The sequence below is a fragment of the Ursus americanus genome, chromosome 20 (assembly GCF_024610735.1).
Source record: "Ursus americanus isolate L20-20 chromosome 20, mUrsAme1.1.p, whole genome shotgun sequence".
Classification (NCBI taxonomy): domain Eukaryota; kingdom Metazoa; phylum Chordata; class Mammalia; order Carnivora; family Ursidae; genus Ursus; species Ursus americanus.
In genome coordinates, this window is record NC_142146.1 from 23,423,656 (window position 1) to 23,439,949 (window position 16,294).

Here is a 16,294-nt window from a genome sequence, read left to right on the forward strand (position 1 = left end):
GTGTCTCTCCTCATGAAATTCTCTCACCGGTGGGCTGTGAATTTTTAAGAAACTTCCAACAGATGCATCAATTCTAAACATGTTCAACAAAATGCCTAAAATCTAAGAACTATGGATGTAGTCGATGGTAACCAACTGGATCATACACTTGCCCTGTTAAATTTAATAGGACAGAAGAAGAAAACACAACACCAAACCGAGAGCTTTTTAAAATATAATTTAAAACTATGTTGTACCAGTACAATATATTAATTTTACAAATGTAAAATTTTATCTGCTGTTAAAGCATTTGCAAAAACCACACATCCTACTTCAGCTTTATTGCACAATATCTATAAGAAAATATTAATTTTTAAATTAGAAAACATAAAAATGCTTTCAATATAGAAGAGACAATCTGATTTTAAAGACAATACTCTATAAGAATGTCTACCCAGAAAATAACAAACTTTCACAGGATACCAAGCTGGACAGATGCTTCGGCAGATTCAGGACAAAGCACTGTTTAAAACCAGTCCAAGATACTTAACCCAAACTGTATCATCATTCTTCATTAGAAATCTAGACGCCACTCAAGGTGGTTTCTTATACTTATAAAAGTTGAGGCATTTTTCAGTGTGAGCATTCTGAATATCTCTTACATACTAAAAACAATACTTCCCACTAACAGCCATTCGCAGGTTTTTTTCCTTCATGCAGATTATCTCTGGCAACTGTTTTTAACAACTATTAAATGATCATTTTATTTCATTTATGCTGATAGAAAATATCAAGTTAAATACACTTTTAAAACCTAGTCCTTTACAAAAATCAGTTTATAAATTTGTATCATAAAAATTAGTGTCAAAGACCACCAACATGGCCTTCGTTTGTTTGACATGAGTTGGTTCTCCCAGAGTCCGGATGACAGATGTCCCACTTTTCTATGTAGTGTTAATCAGGAAATAAATCCAAGCACTAAGCTGGAATCCCAAGACAGGTTAATAAGGTTGTATGATGGATTTTAGTGGGATATTACCCTGGGTCTGCCTTCCAATGTAGGTGTTAGAATACTGACAGCAAATCTTGGTGATTTAATTCACCTCAGACAATGCATATAATCTGGAGATGCAAAAGGAAAATGTTCATATAATACATCATCAGTGGGGTTGTGTAGATCATAGAAAAGGGGAAAAACCCTTATTTGTTAGAACAAGGATTCACCAAATTTGATACATATGTAGATTATGCGTCTGTTCTTATTAAAGCACGTTGATTCAATCTCAGGTGTTTTTAAATGTATGCCTTTGTGCATCAGGAGATTGCCTTTTGGAACTTATGGCCTGCATAAGCAAAGTCAAATATAATATTACACATTTGTGTAGAGAAAATAATTATTAAAATAGTGGTTATGTGCTCACAAGTTTACTGTAGGTAGATAGAATTATCAAAAATCCAGATGCTTATAAAAAAAGTGTGCATTATTTAGAATTTCTTCCTTAGGAATCAAAGCAGTTGCTTTTCTGGAACTGCATTTTTCCGAGCTGCTCAAAGCACATCTAGATGAGTGTTTGTAAAAAATACATATACAAAGTCTACAATGAGACTTCAAACACCACATATTTCACCTTTTACGGGCTTTTTATCATGTATCCCTTCCTTAAAGTCCTTCAGAATAAAATAAAAATAAACTCTCACATTCCATTAGGAAAAAATGGAAACATTCATGGTCTGAAAAGTTTCTGCATTCCCCCAAATCTTGGTACTATGTGCAATTTCCTCATACACAGGTTTTGAGGAAACCCCTGATCATCTATTACTGAATATTCAGCTAATGGACATGCCATAGAAAATTTACATTAATAGTAGTAAATAGATTAAAACCTATTCCATAAAATAAAAATGTTCTATGACTTCAATTTAAATACATATCTGAAAAGCTAAGAGGAGGTTTTTGTTTGTTTTTCAAAAGTGCTAATTATTACATTTACAAGTATCTTCAATACATTATGTCCAATTCTTTATAAAACTAAACCACCTTGCTTTAGGCACACTGCTTGATGAGTTTCTAAGAAGCAGAGGGGGAAAAATCACTTGTCAATTAATCCAGCTTCCTTAATTTTACTGAAGAAGAATTTCTCCAGGATATTGGCACATTTGTAGTATTCGCTCTCAGGGGGGTTGTACTCTTTGCAATTGGTAAAGACTCGCTGCAAGTCTGCCATGAATAATTTCTTAGACACGTAGTACCTATTCTTGAGGCGTTCGCTCATGGTTTTCAGATCTGCACAGGAAAAAAAAATATTAGCCATCTTTGACTCCTTGTAAACACTAGCTGACAAAAGGGAGACAGGGAGAGATATCTATGTCATCGGTTTGGCTACATGTTTACCATCCCAATGCCCTTGCGTAAGAGACATTCATAGGATCGAGGAAAACAGTTCCTAAATTTTATGCTGTTTCTGTTGTGAGGGCTGCTTGTGTAAAATCACGGCACTTTCGCATTGAAGGGACCATTATTAGTCATCTGGCCCAATCCCCTATTCAGCCCAAGGAAGCTAAGCAGATTAGCAGCGATAAGTATGATAAACTAAGCACTGTTAGCTATTCATTCAGAATTATACAGAAGAGGCTCTATCTACACGGAGTACAGCAGGTGGAACATTTGTCTGAATCATTTCATTCCTTAAATCCAAACAATAAGACTGAGTTTGTTTCATTAAATTCACAGTTGTTTCGGTGCTGCAGAGACAGAACTAAAGTAGAAAAACTGATCGTAAATAAATCTACAGATATACCAGTATCCTTACATATAAAACGGTTCAAATGAATTTAGTTTCATGCTCCATCCATGAAATAAGAATCACAGGCAATAAAAAAAAAATCACAAACAATAATTTCTTTTCTAAAGCAAGTAAACCTTGAGAGATTATTATAAAAATAATATTTTCCTAACATATTTACTTGCTTTAAATTTTATTATTTTACAAATGAAAACAGCACTTTATTTAAACTTGTAATAATACCATGTGGCTTGTTTACTCCTCACTCTTAGAACTGATTTAAAGAATTCCAGGCAGATTAGAAGATGTTAACATTTGGGTGTGCCTGGGTGGCCCAGTTGGTTAAATGCCCAACTCTTGAATTTGGCTCAGATTATGATCTCAGGGTCGTGGGACTGAGCCCTGTGTCAGGCTCTGCACTGAGCATGGAGCCTGCTTGAGATTCTCTCTCCCTCTCCCTCTGCCCCTTTCCCCATGCGTGTGCACTCTCCCTCTCTCCCTCTCAAATAAATAGGGGTGCCTGGGTGGCTCAGTTGGTTAAGCAGCTGCCTCTTGGTTTTTGGCTCAGGTCATGATCTCAGGGTCCTGGGACTGAGTCCCACAGCAGGCTTCCCGCTCAGTGGGGAGTCTATTTCTTTCCTTCTCCCTCTCCCTCTGCTCCTCCGCTGGCTGGCACGTGCTCTCTCTCTCTCTCTCAAATAAATCAATAAATCTTAAAAACAAAAACAAACACATAGATACATAAAACCTTAAAAAAAAAAAGAAGATGCTAACATTTGTCTACTTATAGGTCCCTAGTCGTCTCTAAGTCTGGTTCTGTCATTAAAAATTATATTAACTGTGCAGGGAAAAATAAGTCAAAATTGCTTTAAAAAAATACCTCTACCAATAACCCAAATTCCCACTATATTACCAAATTTTCCAGAAGGAAAGAAGCTTACAACCAAATATATCAGGATGGGACCATCAGCTAGTGAGATACATAAATTTACATGCAACACCCAAAAATGGGGAGAATTCATTTGCATCAAAATCTTAAATCTACCATAAAACACCAAAGAAAAAATTGGAAATATGTACTTTTGCCTATTTCCCTTGACTAGAGCTTCTCTTGGTTAGTGGCATGTCATATCTGTGAGCTCAACTTTCAATTTTCTTTCTTCTCTAACTAAAACAGTTTGGAAGGAGAGAAAAATTGGCAAGTGTTAAGATACTTTATAAAGGCTCAGCAAATACCCCAACTAGATGTCTCACCTGAGTGTGACTGAGCAGATGAAGATGTCCTCTCATTAAATGAAAAAAGAGCAATGAAATTAATTGTGCCTCTCCAGGTAAAGTTAGATGTTTACCTTACCACCTAAATGCCTACCACTTATGATATGCTGCCCAATATAGTGTTTATGCTTTAGAAGGAACAGTTGTATAACCGAAAAGGGGGGGAAAAAAAGAATGAAACGTTGTACAAAGAAGTTTATCCAAAAGCTTTCAAACTATTATGTGGAAGAAAGGGGGCAGGAAGAGACGGGGAGAGCCTAAAATACAGCAGAAATAAAACGAGAGTCATCTTAGTGCTTGGATCTTTCAGAATAATTACAACCAATTCTGCATATTTCCTTTCTGTTATATCTACTCTATTCTTAAGTTACAAATAACATCGTTCCGGTGCCTGGGTGGCTCAGTCAGTTAAGCATCTGCCTTTGGCTCAGGTCATGATCCCAGGGTCCTGGGATAAGAGCCCAGCATCAGGCTCCCTGCTCAGTGGGGTGTCTGCTTCTCTCTCTCCCTCTGCCTGCCACTCCCCCTCCTTGTACACTCTCTCTCTCTCTGTCAAATAAATAAATAAATAAATAAATAAATAAATAAATAAAATCTTTAAACTAAATAAATAAATAACATCTTTCTTCCTCTAGCCTCATTAGAGGCTTACGTGACCAAATGGCATGGGTTAAAAAAGAAGGTAATTAAATATCAGTGATACCACATATGGAGAAATCATTAAATTATTCCATTTCCATCCCTCCCACCAACTGGGGAGTTCTGAGTAAATAGGAAAACACTGCCTAGCAATCCACACATGGTACGAAGACATGCCTGGGCCAGACTACTCAGATGATTTTCTGAAGGAGATTCCCTAAATGACACAGGTTAGACCTCATTCATATGGGAGAAAAAGAGTTTTTGCAAGCACAAGGGAAAGAGAAGAAACGTTTTTAGAAAAAGCCGAGAAGGCAATAATGGGGGAAAGTAAGATTAGTGATTTGTCACCCTTGTCCTCAAAAACATAACCACCTTAGGGACAAGACTACACCTTTCACTCAGCACCTAAAGGCACCCTAAGAAAATTATAATTGCTCCCCTAAAGGGCACCATTCGCTGTCTTAATAACTTTGTGTAGAACATACCTCGGTCTACCACTGGTCTTGCTCAACAGGGCCAATATCCCCTCATGACCATTCAGCTGTGCGCACAGGTGGTAACCAACTGGAGAGGCTCGTACCCTTCTCAGGCTGGACCAAGCAAAACGCTGCCAGAAAGCAGGCTGAAGAGTAGGCTATGACAGATGGGACCTTCTAGACCTACCACTGCAGGTCTTCAGAGCGTATGTGAGCAGGGCTGAGAGATAATTCTTCTCCCCAAACTCATACAACCTCCCAAGAGGGCTTCATAAAGGGAGCTGAGATGGTCCAGGCAATGAGGATGCAAAGGTCAGTTAACTTAAGTTTGGAAATGGGCATAAAGGGTTTTAACATACTTTTTACATGATGGAAACTACTGAGGGGCATGCGACTAGCTCAGTCAGAAGGGCATGTGACCCTTGATCTCAGGGCTGAGTTCGAGCCACATGTTGGGTGCAGAGAGATTACTTAAAAATAAGACCTTTAAAAAATTTTAAAAAGGAAAGAAAATACTGATTCCCTTTACACTCTTCCATTCAGAATTCTAGACTCACTCAACCCTCACGCTTCTGCTTTCATAACTATGATACAGAGAAGCAAGGCAGAGAGAAAAGAGAAAGAAAAGCATACGGATGTAGGTCCACGTTAGGGAGGACAGACTACCAAAACCATTACGGTGACTCTACAGAACATTCTCGTGAACATTAATGCTGTAGGAAACGCCTACAAATAACTCCTTTGTCAGGAAGCTAATGGGTCCCTGTCATTCTTCCTTTCATATTTTAATACCTTCTTGGTACCAGGAACAGACTGCAGGTAGAAAAGGGACAGAAGACACAGGCTGTCTCCAAAACAATGGCCACACAACCAACTGCAAACACTTCGGCTAGTTGTCTGTCATCTACACAATGCCAAATTAGTTTAATTGGATTCTCAATCGGTCCAATTAATCATTTTAGCATGGTGCAGGCGCACGAGCAAATTCCACAATTCCTCATTTCTAACAGCATTTTTTGTTTGTACAGTACTGGGTGCGGAACAAAGCTTTTACAGGGAGTACAACTAGTGACGCTAATAGCATCCATCAAGAGCGTGGAAAACCGAGAAGGGCATTACTAGAATTTCTCCTCTGCTAGTATAGCAGGCAAGCAGCCTTAATCCAACTTCTTTTGTATCACTTTCAACAATTCTCCAAAGGCTCAAAATGTATCAAGAGGACAACCTGAAGCTTTCCACGTGCAACCGAACAGGCAGAGTATAAACACGGTGAAGTCCGAATGGCCAGCTTTCGCATCTCGCGCTGGGTGCAGTTCCCCACCCGGGCTCTCTGCATCCAGAGCTGGCGACATGCGGCTCTAAAAGCTGCAGGCGTGTCTAACAGGACTCGGCCACCCACCTGTCCTTTATCACTCTGCTCTCTATCACTGGCCCTCCGTGGTGCAGGGAATCCCACCACCCATCACACACCCCCTACCCTACAACAGAAGAGGACAGATCAACCTCAGCAACCATGTGTCCCCCACACCGCCATCCAGAGAGTGTTAAATCTATACTTAGAAAAGGTTAATGGCATTACCCATGGGGAACCTTATAACTTCATAATATCCCGGAGCTTCTGTTCTCTTCACAGGTTCCATGAAGGGCCAAGCGCTTTGATGGCTCTTGAGTAAAGAAAAAAGTAAGGTATCTAATATGGAAATTCCATGTGGGAAATCATTTCAAAATATCTGCATGAGGTGAATGAAAAGAAAACACCCACCTTTACCTGCTGGAGGACGCTCTTGAGGGTGCTGTAAAGCTGGTCAGGGTCTTTGGGCTCCTTACTTGAAAGGAGAAGAGGAAACAACAGGGAGCAATGATTAGTTTTTTGCCCTCTTGCCAGGGGATTCCTATTCTGCTTATTTTTACAAAAACCTAAAATGGGAGCCATCCCAGAAATTTTTATGAAAACTGAAAAGCAGGAAGTGCTGTAATGGGTGACTACAAGCAGTTTGCCTGCTTCCTCTAAGTTGCTGGGAGGAAAGAAAAGTCAGTTCCATTAATATCTTCTCACCCATCCTACTTACCTTTTCTCTTTTCCACTCGGCTTCCAGCCTGTCTCTCCTATATGTCAACGAAATTAAACACTGAATGAGAACTGCTTTTGGTCAAGAGAGTAACAAAATAAATGCTTATCAAAAATGAAATAAATTACAAGCACGCCCCAATAAATGTCTATTTCCGGGAAGAGACAGAAATCAACTGCGATTAGTTACTTCCTTCTACAGCTAATAGCACGAAACATTTCCAAGACAGCCAACACCTCTTTATGTTAGTGTTTTTTTAAAGCAGGAACTCCCAACTTTTCAGGGGAAAGCATAAAAAATAAATACGTCCAGTACTGGGGGCATGTGCATATTTTAAACTCTAAATCACATATTTTGCTAATCACCATGTGAAAGAGTTAAGCTGTTATTTTCGGTAAGAACAAACTTTGTCCTGGTCTCTATTTTATTTGGCAAAGACTCTGCTGGTAATACAAGACGGTTTAGTGCAGCAGAAAGAAAACACAGCCTCAAGTCCAATAGACCTGGATCTGATTTCTTGCTCTCTCCTTAAAAGCTACTTATCTCAGATAAGCTACTTAACCTTTTGCCTCTATAACTTCTCAATCTATAAAACAGAACTCTAAAAATTAGGTGATATTATCACTTCTGAGATGAGTCAATGTATGTAAAAAAATAAAAATAAATAAGAAAACAGAAGAACACCTGGCACAAGTAGGCATTCAGCAATATGATGGCTATTATGCCATTAACAGGGGTGAAATTTTTAGGTCTAGAAGTAATAGTAAGATCTGCTACAGGGTAGCTATTGTATTGAAGGAATGTGTCTTGCCCAAATAAGGTCTTATTTTTTTCTGGAGAACTGCAGTTTGTTTGATTCTGTGCTGTGTATTAAATCTTCAATATGCTAGAAGACCCTGGATTTGAACTGAATGAAAGTGTGGCTACTCGATAGTTCTACAAAAACAGCTATTTTGTATGTTTTCACCCAAGATGATGCATCCCTAACACTCACAGATAAGAACCCTTGGGAAAACTACTCTCAAATAAGGAACTTGAACCAAATTATGTGTTTCCCAATCATCTTTTTTAGAAATTTGGAGAGAGAAATTTGGCCAAGCACACAGCTGTGCAGACTGCAATCATGACAGCATGAGCAAGGGAGCAAACAGCAACAAGTCTGCAGATGAATTCTGACAGTTACTAGCCATGTGCTACTTGAGGTCAAAGGACTTAACCATTCTGAGACTCAATTTCCCCATTGGTAAAAGCAGAACTTCCCCATGCTATTAATAGCACTCTCTCAATAAACGATGGGTATTAACAGCTATAAGAAGGGGTCATCTAAGTTCTCCTTGATTTGTCTGCACTGAGAAGTAGAGAAAAGACAAAAGGAAAGCATCTCCCTTCTTAAGACTACAAACACCACGAATGGAGACAGGCAAGGCAAAGAGCTTTCCAAATCACTGCACTCTGGCAACCGTTTCAAATGCATCTCATGACAATACCAAAAGATTTTGCTTTGAAATGAAGATCTATACATACTAATTCCAGGAATGCTTTCTATGGGAATCTGCCGAACTCCATCTTTAAAACATGAAAGTCCAGGGTATACTTTTCGAATCTGGGCTTGTTTTCTTTCTATCAGCTTTTTAATGATCTGTAAAGCACAGGAAGAAATTTGTTTAGTGACAGAAGTCTGTGGCTACAGATTAAGTCAGTCCACCTAAGAAGTCGGTCGCCTAAATAAAGTCTTCGGGATGCGAAAAAGGAGACAGGGTGACTGCTATTGAACCGGGAAGACCTGAAAACGTTCTATTACACTCTACCCGTCCAGGGGCGCTCACACAACCGGCTCTGAATACTCGTCCCCTGCCATCAAAAAAGCCAATATTGAGACAACACACTGCTCTTAGGGCCCCTGTCGTCCTCAGCAGTGAAGCCAGTTATCCTGCCCTGCTTCTCTACCCAACCCAGCCCAGCCCAGCCCGGACTCTTCACGTTTCCTGACTAGGAACTAAAGGCTCCCTTCAGACTGGAGGGCACTCGAAACAGGCCTCACAAAGCCCCAACGCCCCCTTGCCGGGAAGGATGACATTAATATTCAAAATTTTCAAGGCAGGGGCCCTAACCTATACTGTTTGCATCAAAAAAGCAGCTCCAAATATTTGAGGCCACACACCCCTTGGTGTGAGCAGCCAGGATGGATTAGGGAATTTTGAGAGATGTTTGTTTTGTAAAATAGTTCCTAATGTACTGACGTCAACTATTTCCAAAACAGTGCGGTTTCCCATTTAAAGAAAAGAAAAAAATTAATTAAAAATAGTCATCCAGAAATTAACTATGTCATAACTGATTTTGGAAAAGAAAAAACGAAACAGGGGAAATAGAGAGAGAGAGGGAAGCAAATCATAAGAGACTCTTAACAGTAGAAAACAAACAGGGCTGATGGAGGGCGGTGGGTGGGGGATGGACCAGGTGGGTGACGGGCATGAAGGAGGCACTGGTGATGAGCGCTGGGTGTCATACGTAAGTGATGAATCACTAAATTCTATGTTACACTATATTAACTAACTAGAACTTAAATAAAAATTTGAAAAAGAAAAACACAGTAGCAGTCACTAACTGAATTCACAAAGGAAAACAAAACACTCCAGTTCCTATCAGCTTGATCTCAAACACATCATCGGTAAACGCTCCAGCATGAATGTATTTGAATCCTGACAATTAAACAAAGAACTTCATAAGGTGAATGGGACTAGTAAAAGTATATGTCTGATAAATCTAGTTCACTGCTGTGCAACAGAAATATAATGCAATCAGCTCATGTAAATTTTTTTTAAAAGATTTTATTTATTTATTTGAGAGAGCAGAGAGAAAGAGCGCACAGGAGCGGTGAGAAGGGGCAGAGGGAGAAGCAGACTGTCCACTGAACGGGAAACCCAGAATGGGGGGGCGGGGCTGGATCCCAGGACCCTGAGATCATGACCTGCGCGGAAGGCAGATGCTTAACTGAGCCACCCAGCCGCCGCCCTGCCATGTTCCAGTGGCCACATTTCTTAAAGTAAAAAGCAACAGGTAAAACTGGACTTAAACGATATATTTTGATCTAATCAAATATATCCAAAATATTATCACTGCAGCATATAATCAGTAGAAAAAATACGTATGAGATATTTTACATTCTTTTATCCCTAACAGGTCTTCAAAATCGGAGTGTACTGTATACTTCGAGTGCGCCTCAATTTCAATGAGCCAGTATCTAGCACTTAGAAGCCATATGTAGCCAGTGGCTGCCACTTCGGACAGGACAGACCTAGATGGATGCTCTCCCTTTGTTTACTTATGAGTCGAAGTCTTTTTATTTTTATTTTTTTTAAAGATTTTATTTTTGGGGGCACCCGGTGACTCGGTCAGGTAAGCGTCCCACTAATGATTTCAGCTCAGGTGGTGAACTCAGTGTTGTGGGATCCAGCCCTGCAAGGCATCCGGCTCAGTGGGGAGTGTGCTTGAGTTTCTCTAACTCCGCCTCTCCCCTCACTCACGCTCTCTCTCTAAAATACATTAATTAAAAAAAAAAAGAAAAAGAAAAAGAAAAAGATTTTAAGTAACCTCTACACCCAATGCGGGGCTCGAATTTACAACCCCAAGATCAAGGGTCACATGCTCTTCTGATGAGGCCGGTCAGGAGCTCTGAGTGTAAGACCTTTTTTTTTTTTTTTTTAAGTTTTTTAATTTATGTAAGTAATCTCTATACCCGATGTGGGGCTCAAACTCACAACCCCCAGATCAAGAGTCGGATGCTCTTCTGACTGAGCCAGCCAGGTGCCCACCCCAGTCTGTGTCTTTTTAAAACAGAATCCCAATGGTAATCTCTTAAATAAACTCCTTCAGAAAACCTAATTTCAAATATAATATTAAAACTTTTTCTCTTTATCAAGGATACCCTCAGATGTGATAACCCACCCAGGTGGTTTCCATACCCCTTGCGTAGCACCTTGAAGGTGGTGGGGCCCCGGTGAGTGACTCGTAACGACAGTGGAGGGCTTCTTAACCCCTCTGTGCTTCCAAGGGTTGCTTTGGAGAATGGATACACTTTACCTCTGTTTCAGTCTTTTACCTTCACCTCCCTTGAAAATGTCTCCACTTCTCCACCATGTCATCATCATTCTCTCCTCAGATCCTTCTCCCATTCCATCCCTTCGGTTTTAGTACCCCCAACAGGAGATTTGGGGGAACTCCCCCATCTCTAATATGCCACCAAGTCTTAGCACGTGTTCTTTACAAAGAAATCGCATTGGTTGGTTGCCCTTACTTTGGATCGTCCAAACCTAGTCCCTTGTTATCTCACAGTCCGGTGAAAGTTTGAGATGCATCCTTTCCTCCCAGCTCCACCCCCGCCCCCCAACCACACACACACATGTATACACTCAACTCTGCCGGCTCACGACCTAGTCACACTTTCTCAAACAGCGGCTTTTATCACCGGCACACCTATGGTCCTAGCTGTTCACGTGCCTATGAATCTACTTATGTTGGACTCTGCATCTTCGCTCATGCTAATGGGATTCAGCAGGCTCAAAAGAGTTCAAAATATATTTCCCACGAAGACATCTCCAATGATGCTAGGCCCCTACGGATCCCAGCTTCCCACTCCCAAAGTCAATACTCACAAAGTAGCCCGCAACTCCCACTCTGCTCCCCTGTCCAACTGCACTAGCTTTCTCTCTCTGTCTCCACTAGACAAAACCACAACTTACTCTGCTCTTGCACTCTTTCAGGGGCCAGGAAAGCCCTCCATCTACTTATAACTTGCTTGCTATTACCGTGAGTCCCTGTCTTCCACAAGGGGGTTTTCAAAAGTTGGAATAAAGATACCTGTGAAAATCACTGGAAGAAGATACTACATGAATCCAGGATTTTTTATGGTGACTTCAGGTCTCTTTGGAAGAAACAAGGTTAACAGCTCCCAGCCTGTATCATCCACTCAGTGGCCGGTGCTGGAGAAGGCTGGAGGCCAACAGGGAAGGTGAGGTGAGAGGGAGATGAGATCCAAGAGGGGAGGAGAAAAAGGATGGGGAGGGAGCATTGTCTTCTAAACAATGGACTTGCTTTTGCTAGCTCTGTGTTTACAGCTTTCCCCTGTACACAGTGAGAGCCCACGGATCCGGACTAGGCGATCTGCAGGGCAATCCTGCTCTCTGCTTCCACCAGATGCACGGATGCTCCTCGGAGGAGGAAGAAGGGACGGCCAGCTGACTGCCTGGTGATGGCTCTCGCTGGCCAGCAGCCCCTCATGCCGAACACGAGCTGCTGAATACGGACCTGCTCGTTAAACCCCACAGAGAACAATGAAGAAAGCTAGCTCTTTAGAAAGAGACAGAGAGAGGGGCCTGCTGTGCTTTTATTAACTCTCCAAGTACCCTATTTGGAATTCTCTCTAGGGCTGGCATGGCTGAGCAAGAAACAACAAAGGTTGTTTTTATTTTCTAATAGGAAAAAAGCACCTTTCACCCACATTCATAAGAACAAGCCTGACCCACTTTAAGGTAAAAAGGAAAATATTTATTGAGCACCTACTATGCATCAGAGACTGTATAAGGAGTTTTACGTCTGTTAGGTCAATGATGTCTGACAAACAACGAAGAACTGGGATTAAGGAACATCAGTAGAAACCAGAAAACAAAGATGGGCTTTAAGACAGATGCCGTTTTTAGTTACTTGCTAGAAAGAAAATGCATGAGAATGAATAACAGAAATGTAAAGTGGAAATGATGAGGGATGACACAGCCACAAAGCCCATTTCTGAACTCCAATGAACTAGGGGGAGTGAGGAGATGATCCTGGGCTTAACATGAAATTCATTCATTTAATAAATGGCCACTCTCCAATTATGCTTTTTTTTTTTTTTTTTTTTAGATTTTATTTCTTTATTTGACAGAGAGAGACAGCCAGCGAGAGAGAGGGAACACAAGCAGGGGGAGTGGGAGAGGAAGAAACAGGCTCCTAGAGGAGAAGCCTGATGTGGGGCTCGATCCCAGAACGCTGGGATCACGCCCGAAGGCAGACGCTTAACGACTGCGCCACCCAGGCGCCCCCAATTATGCTCTTTTTACGGTATTGTTTTCTATCTCGGACAATTGTAAAACTACTATGTAGTCAAATCTATCAGCCTTTCCTCTCACTGTTTCCCTTTCAGTTCATATGCATAAAAGACTTCACCCCAAAATGAGGTGACAAATCACTGAATTCCTAGAAACACAGGCCTTCGGAAGTTGCAATGTTAAAAGCAGAGAGGGATACACACGAAGGTAAATGCCCACGTAAGATGACGAATAACCAAAATTCAAAGAAGTGGATCAAACTAGTGCCAGGGAAGCTCAAAGGAGAAACTGAACTCAGGCTGAAGTGGTCCTAGGTGAACGTGTGCTGGGAGAGTGAGGTGGGAAACGGATAGAGACACACGCTAGAAGCTTAACGCCTCAGTAATGGCTTTCAGACAAGAGTTTAGATAAGCAAAGAGGTAAGTCTGGGAAGGGTACATGAGGCTAGAATGTCCAAAGCCTTGAAGGTGAAGGTGAAGATATCATCACATTTTACAAGTTTTGTATTTTACACCAATTTAACAAGTGCTGACCCTCTTAGGAATGGTGCCTAGAGAGGAAAGGGATCCAGCATACCATCAGAGAAGAAATCTACACAAATCCCAGCAAACCGAACTCATGACGATATGTGGGAGAGCCATCCACACAGAGCCCAGAGATACACAACTCACCCAACGAAGACCAGCCTGTACGGAAGGATCAGGAGTCAGTCACGTGCTTACCTCCTTTTGCTTCTTAATGATGACAGAAAATTCTGTGTATGGGATCCGTGGATTTAGCTCACATCCCATTAAAGTGGCCCCTTCATAATCCTTGATGTAGCCAACATATTTGGTTTTAGGTATTTTAATTTCTTTGGAGAAACCCTGCAAAGCAAATAAATTCATTCATATGGCCACTGTGCAACAAATATCCACTGAGCGCAAACTGTGTGGTAAGCAGCAAGATACACTTTTTCAGGTTCCCATCACATTATTCTGGAAAGGATTAGCATGAAACCCCTCTGTGGAGTTCAAAAACATGAAAAACATCTGGAGAAGGTGCCTGGGTGGCTCAGTCGGTGAAGCGTCTGCCTTCAGCTCAGGTCATGATCCCGGGACTGTGGGATCGAACCCCACATCGGGCTCCCTGCTCCGCAGGGAGTCTGCTGCTCCCTCTGCCTCTCCGTCTCTCCCGAATAAATAAATAAAATCTTTAAAAAAAAACAAACATCAAAAACATCAAAAATCAAACTGCAAACAGGAAGCAAGACAACATAAAAAAATAATCCTAGTAAAACACAAATTATACTAAATGGTTTTTAACAGAACTAATATAAAGTTGAATTTTATATTAAATTGAACAATTTCTCCCAAACTGGGGAGGGGACCCCAGGATTCTCAACAAATCAAAAACCGCTCTAAGTTCTGAAAGAAAAGCTTATCAAGAAATATAGTAACTAGGGATGACTGCCTGGTTCAGTCAGTAGAGGATGCGACCCTTTTTTTCTTAAGATTTTATTTATTTGAGAGAGAGAGAGATTGGGGTGGGGGAGGGCAGAGGCAAAGGGAGAGAGAAACCCAAGCAGACTCCACGCTGAGTGCACAACCCTGAGATCACATCCTGAGCCGAAACCAAGAGTCGGACGTTTAACCAGCTGTGCCACGCAGGGTCCCCAGAGCATGAGACTCTTAATCTTGGGGTTGTGAGTTCGAGCCCCACGTTGGGTATAGAGATTACTTAATTACTTATTACCCCCCCCCTTTTTTTAGATTTTATTTATTTACTTGAGAGAGAGAAAGAGAGCACTGGGGAGTGAGAAGGGGCAGAGGGAAATGGAGAAGCAGGCTCCGCACTGAGCAGGGAGCCTGATGAGGAGTTTGATTCCAGGACCCTAAGATCATGACCTGACCAGACACTTAACTGACTAAGCCACCCAGGTGCCCCAAAATAAAATCTTTTATCTATATACATATATATTTAGATGTTGAGGAAATGAAACCCCTACTGCATAGGCAGAAACTTCCAGACCATCACAATGTGTAATTGTGTCCGTGGCATTTATCGGCAATATATTCATTTACATACTTTAATCTGCAATAACCTAGTACTATAGGATAGTCATATATTCGTATTATAAACAGAATTTTCCATACCATGCCTATTTCAGTTCTTTGCCATAAACTACCTGGAATTCAGAACTATCACCAGCACTATCCTGCCTGCCTTTCAGCAAAAACTTACTTTCCAAGCAATCATTGCCATAGGCCTCACAGAGGACTACAGACAAGTCATTTAAGAACCATGACTTATATTTCAGGCTTTGCAGTGCAGCTGCAGCCTAAGAAAGCTGTGCCTCAAGCCTTCAGTTAACAACCCCACTTAGTTCTTCCAAAAGAGTTTTATTACAAAAGTCACAGACACATCCCAAAGAATGAGAAGAAGACAAATAGGAGATTAACTATCTGACATCAGAGGAGGAAAAGCTCTCTAATCACATGAGACTTATGCAAAAAAGAGAAGTTAATAGATTTTATGCAATGAAATCTTTAAGAATCTGTACATCAGAACTCATAAGGAATGTTGAAACAACTGACAAATGGGAGAAAAATCATAAAATAAAACGTTAATATGCTCATACACAAAGAGTCCTCATTAATCAATGTGAAAATAAATATTTTAGTAGAAAAGGAGGCAAAATACAATGAATTGGCAATTCAAAAACAGAAGAAGAAATACAAAGAAAGGGGCAACGAATAAGAAAAAACCACCACACTTCACAATGATTAAATAAATGCAAACATACACAATTTATTATCTAGGGAAGGAATAAAAAATATACTTCTCAGTTACCAAACCTTTTCTTGAAGCCCCTTATATATTGCTGACAAGAATAGAAATTATTGCAGTATCTGGCAATGCATAACAAAAGCCTTAGATATATCTGGAAACAACTCTACATCTAGACATTTATTCAACATACATACAAACACATACTTATAAATGCA

At 40.8% G+C, this 16,294-nt stretch overlaps 1 protein-coding gene across 4 annotated transcripts in view; it reads right to left on the reverse strand.

Annotated features, from left to right (window-relative positions):
• Nucleotides 1-200: 200 nt before the first annotated feature.
• The window catches only part of KAT2B (lysine acetyltransferase 2B), a 98,259-nt gene continuing 82,165 nt past the window's right edge, over nt 201-16,294 (reverse strand). Inside the window, exons 13-18 of one of the 4 annotated variants that reach the window (XM_045791665.2) lie at nt 14,030-14,173; nt 8,749-8,863; nt 7,225-7,261; nt 6,924-6,981; nt 6,735-6,819; nt 201-2,263 (exon numbers count right to left, since the gene is read on the reverse strand). In XM_045791665.2, the coding sequence (XP_045647621.1) occupies nt 2,070-2,263; nt 6,735-6,819; nt 6,924-6,981; nt 7,225-7,261; nt 8,749-8,863; nt 14,030-14,173 (633 nt within the window). In that variant the 3' untranslated portion in view covers nt 201-2,069. Of the gene's footprint in view, nt 2,264-6,734; nt 6,846-6,917; nt 6,982-7,224; nt 7,262-8,748; nt 8,864-14,029; nt 14,174-16,294 lie in introns of all 4 variants that reach the window. The other 3 variants (XM_045791664.2, XM_087870172.1, XM_045791666.2) reach the window with 3 other exon arrangements.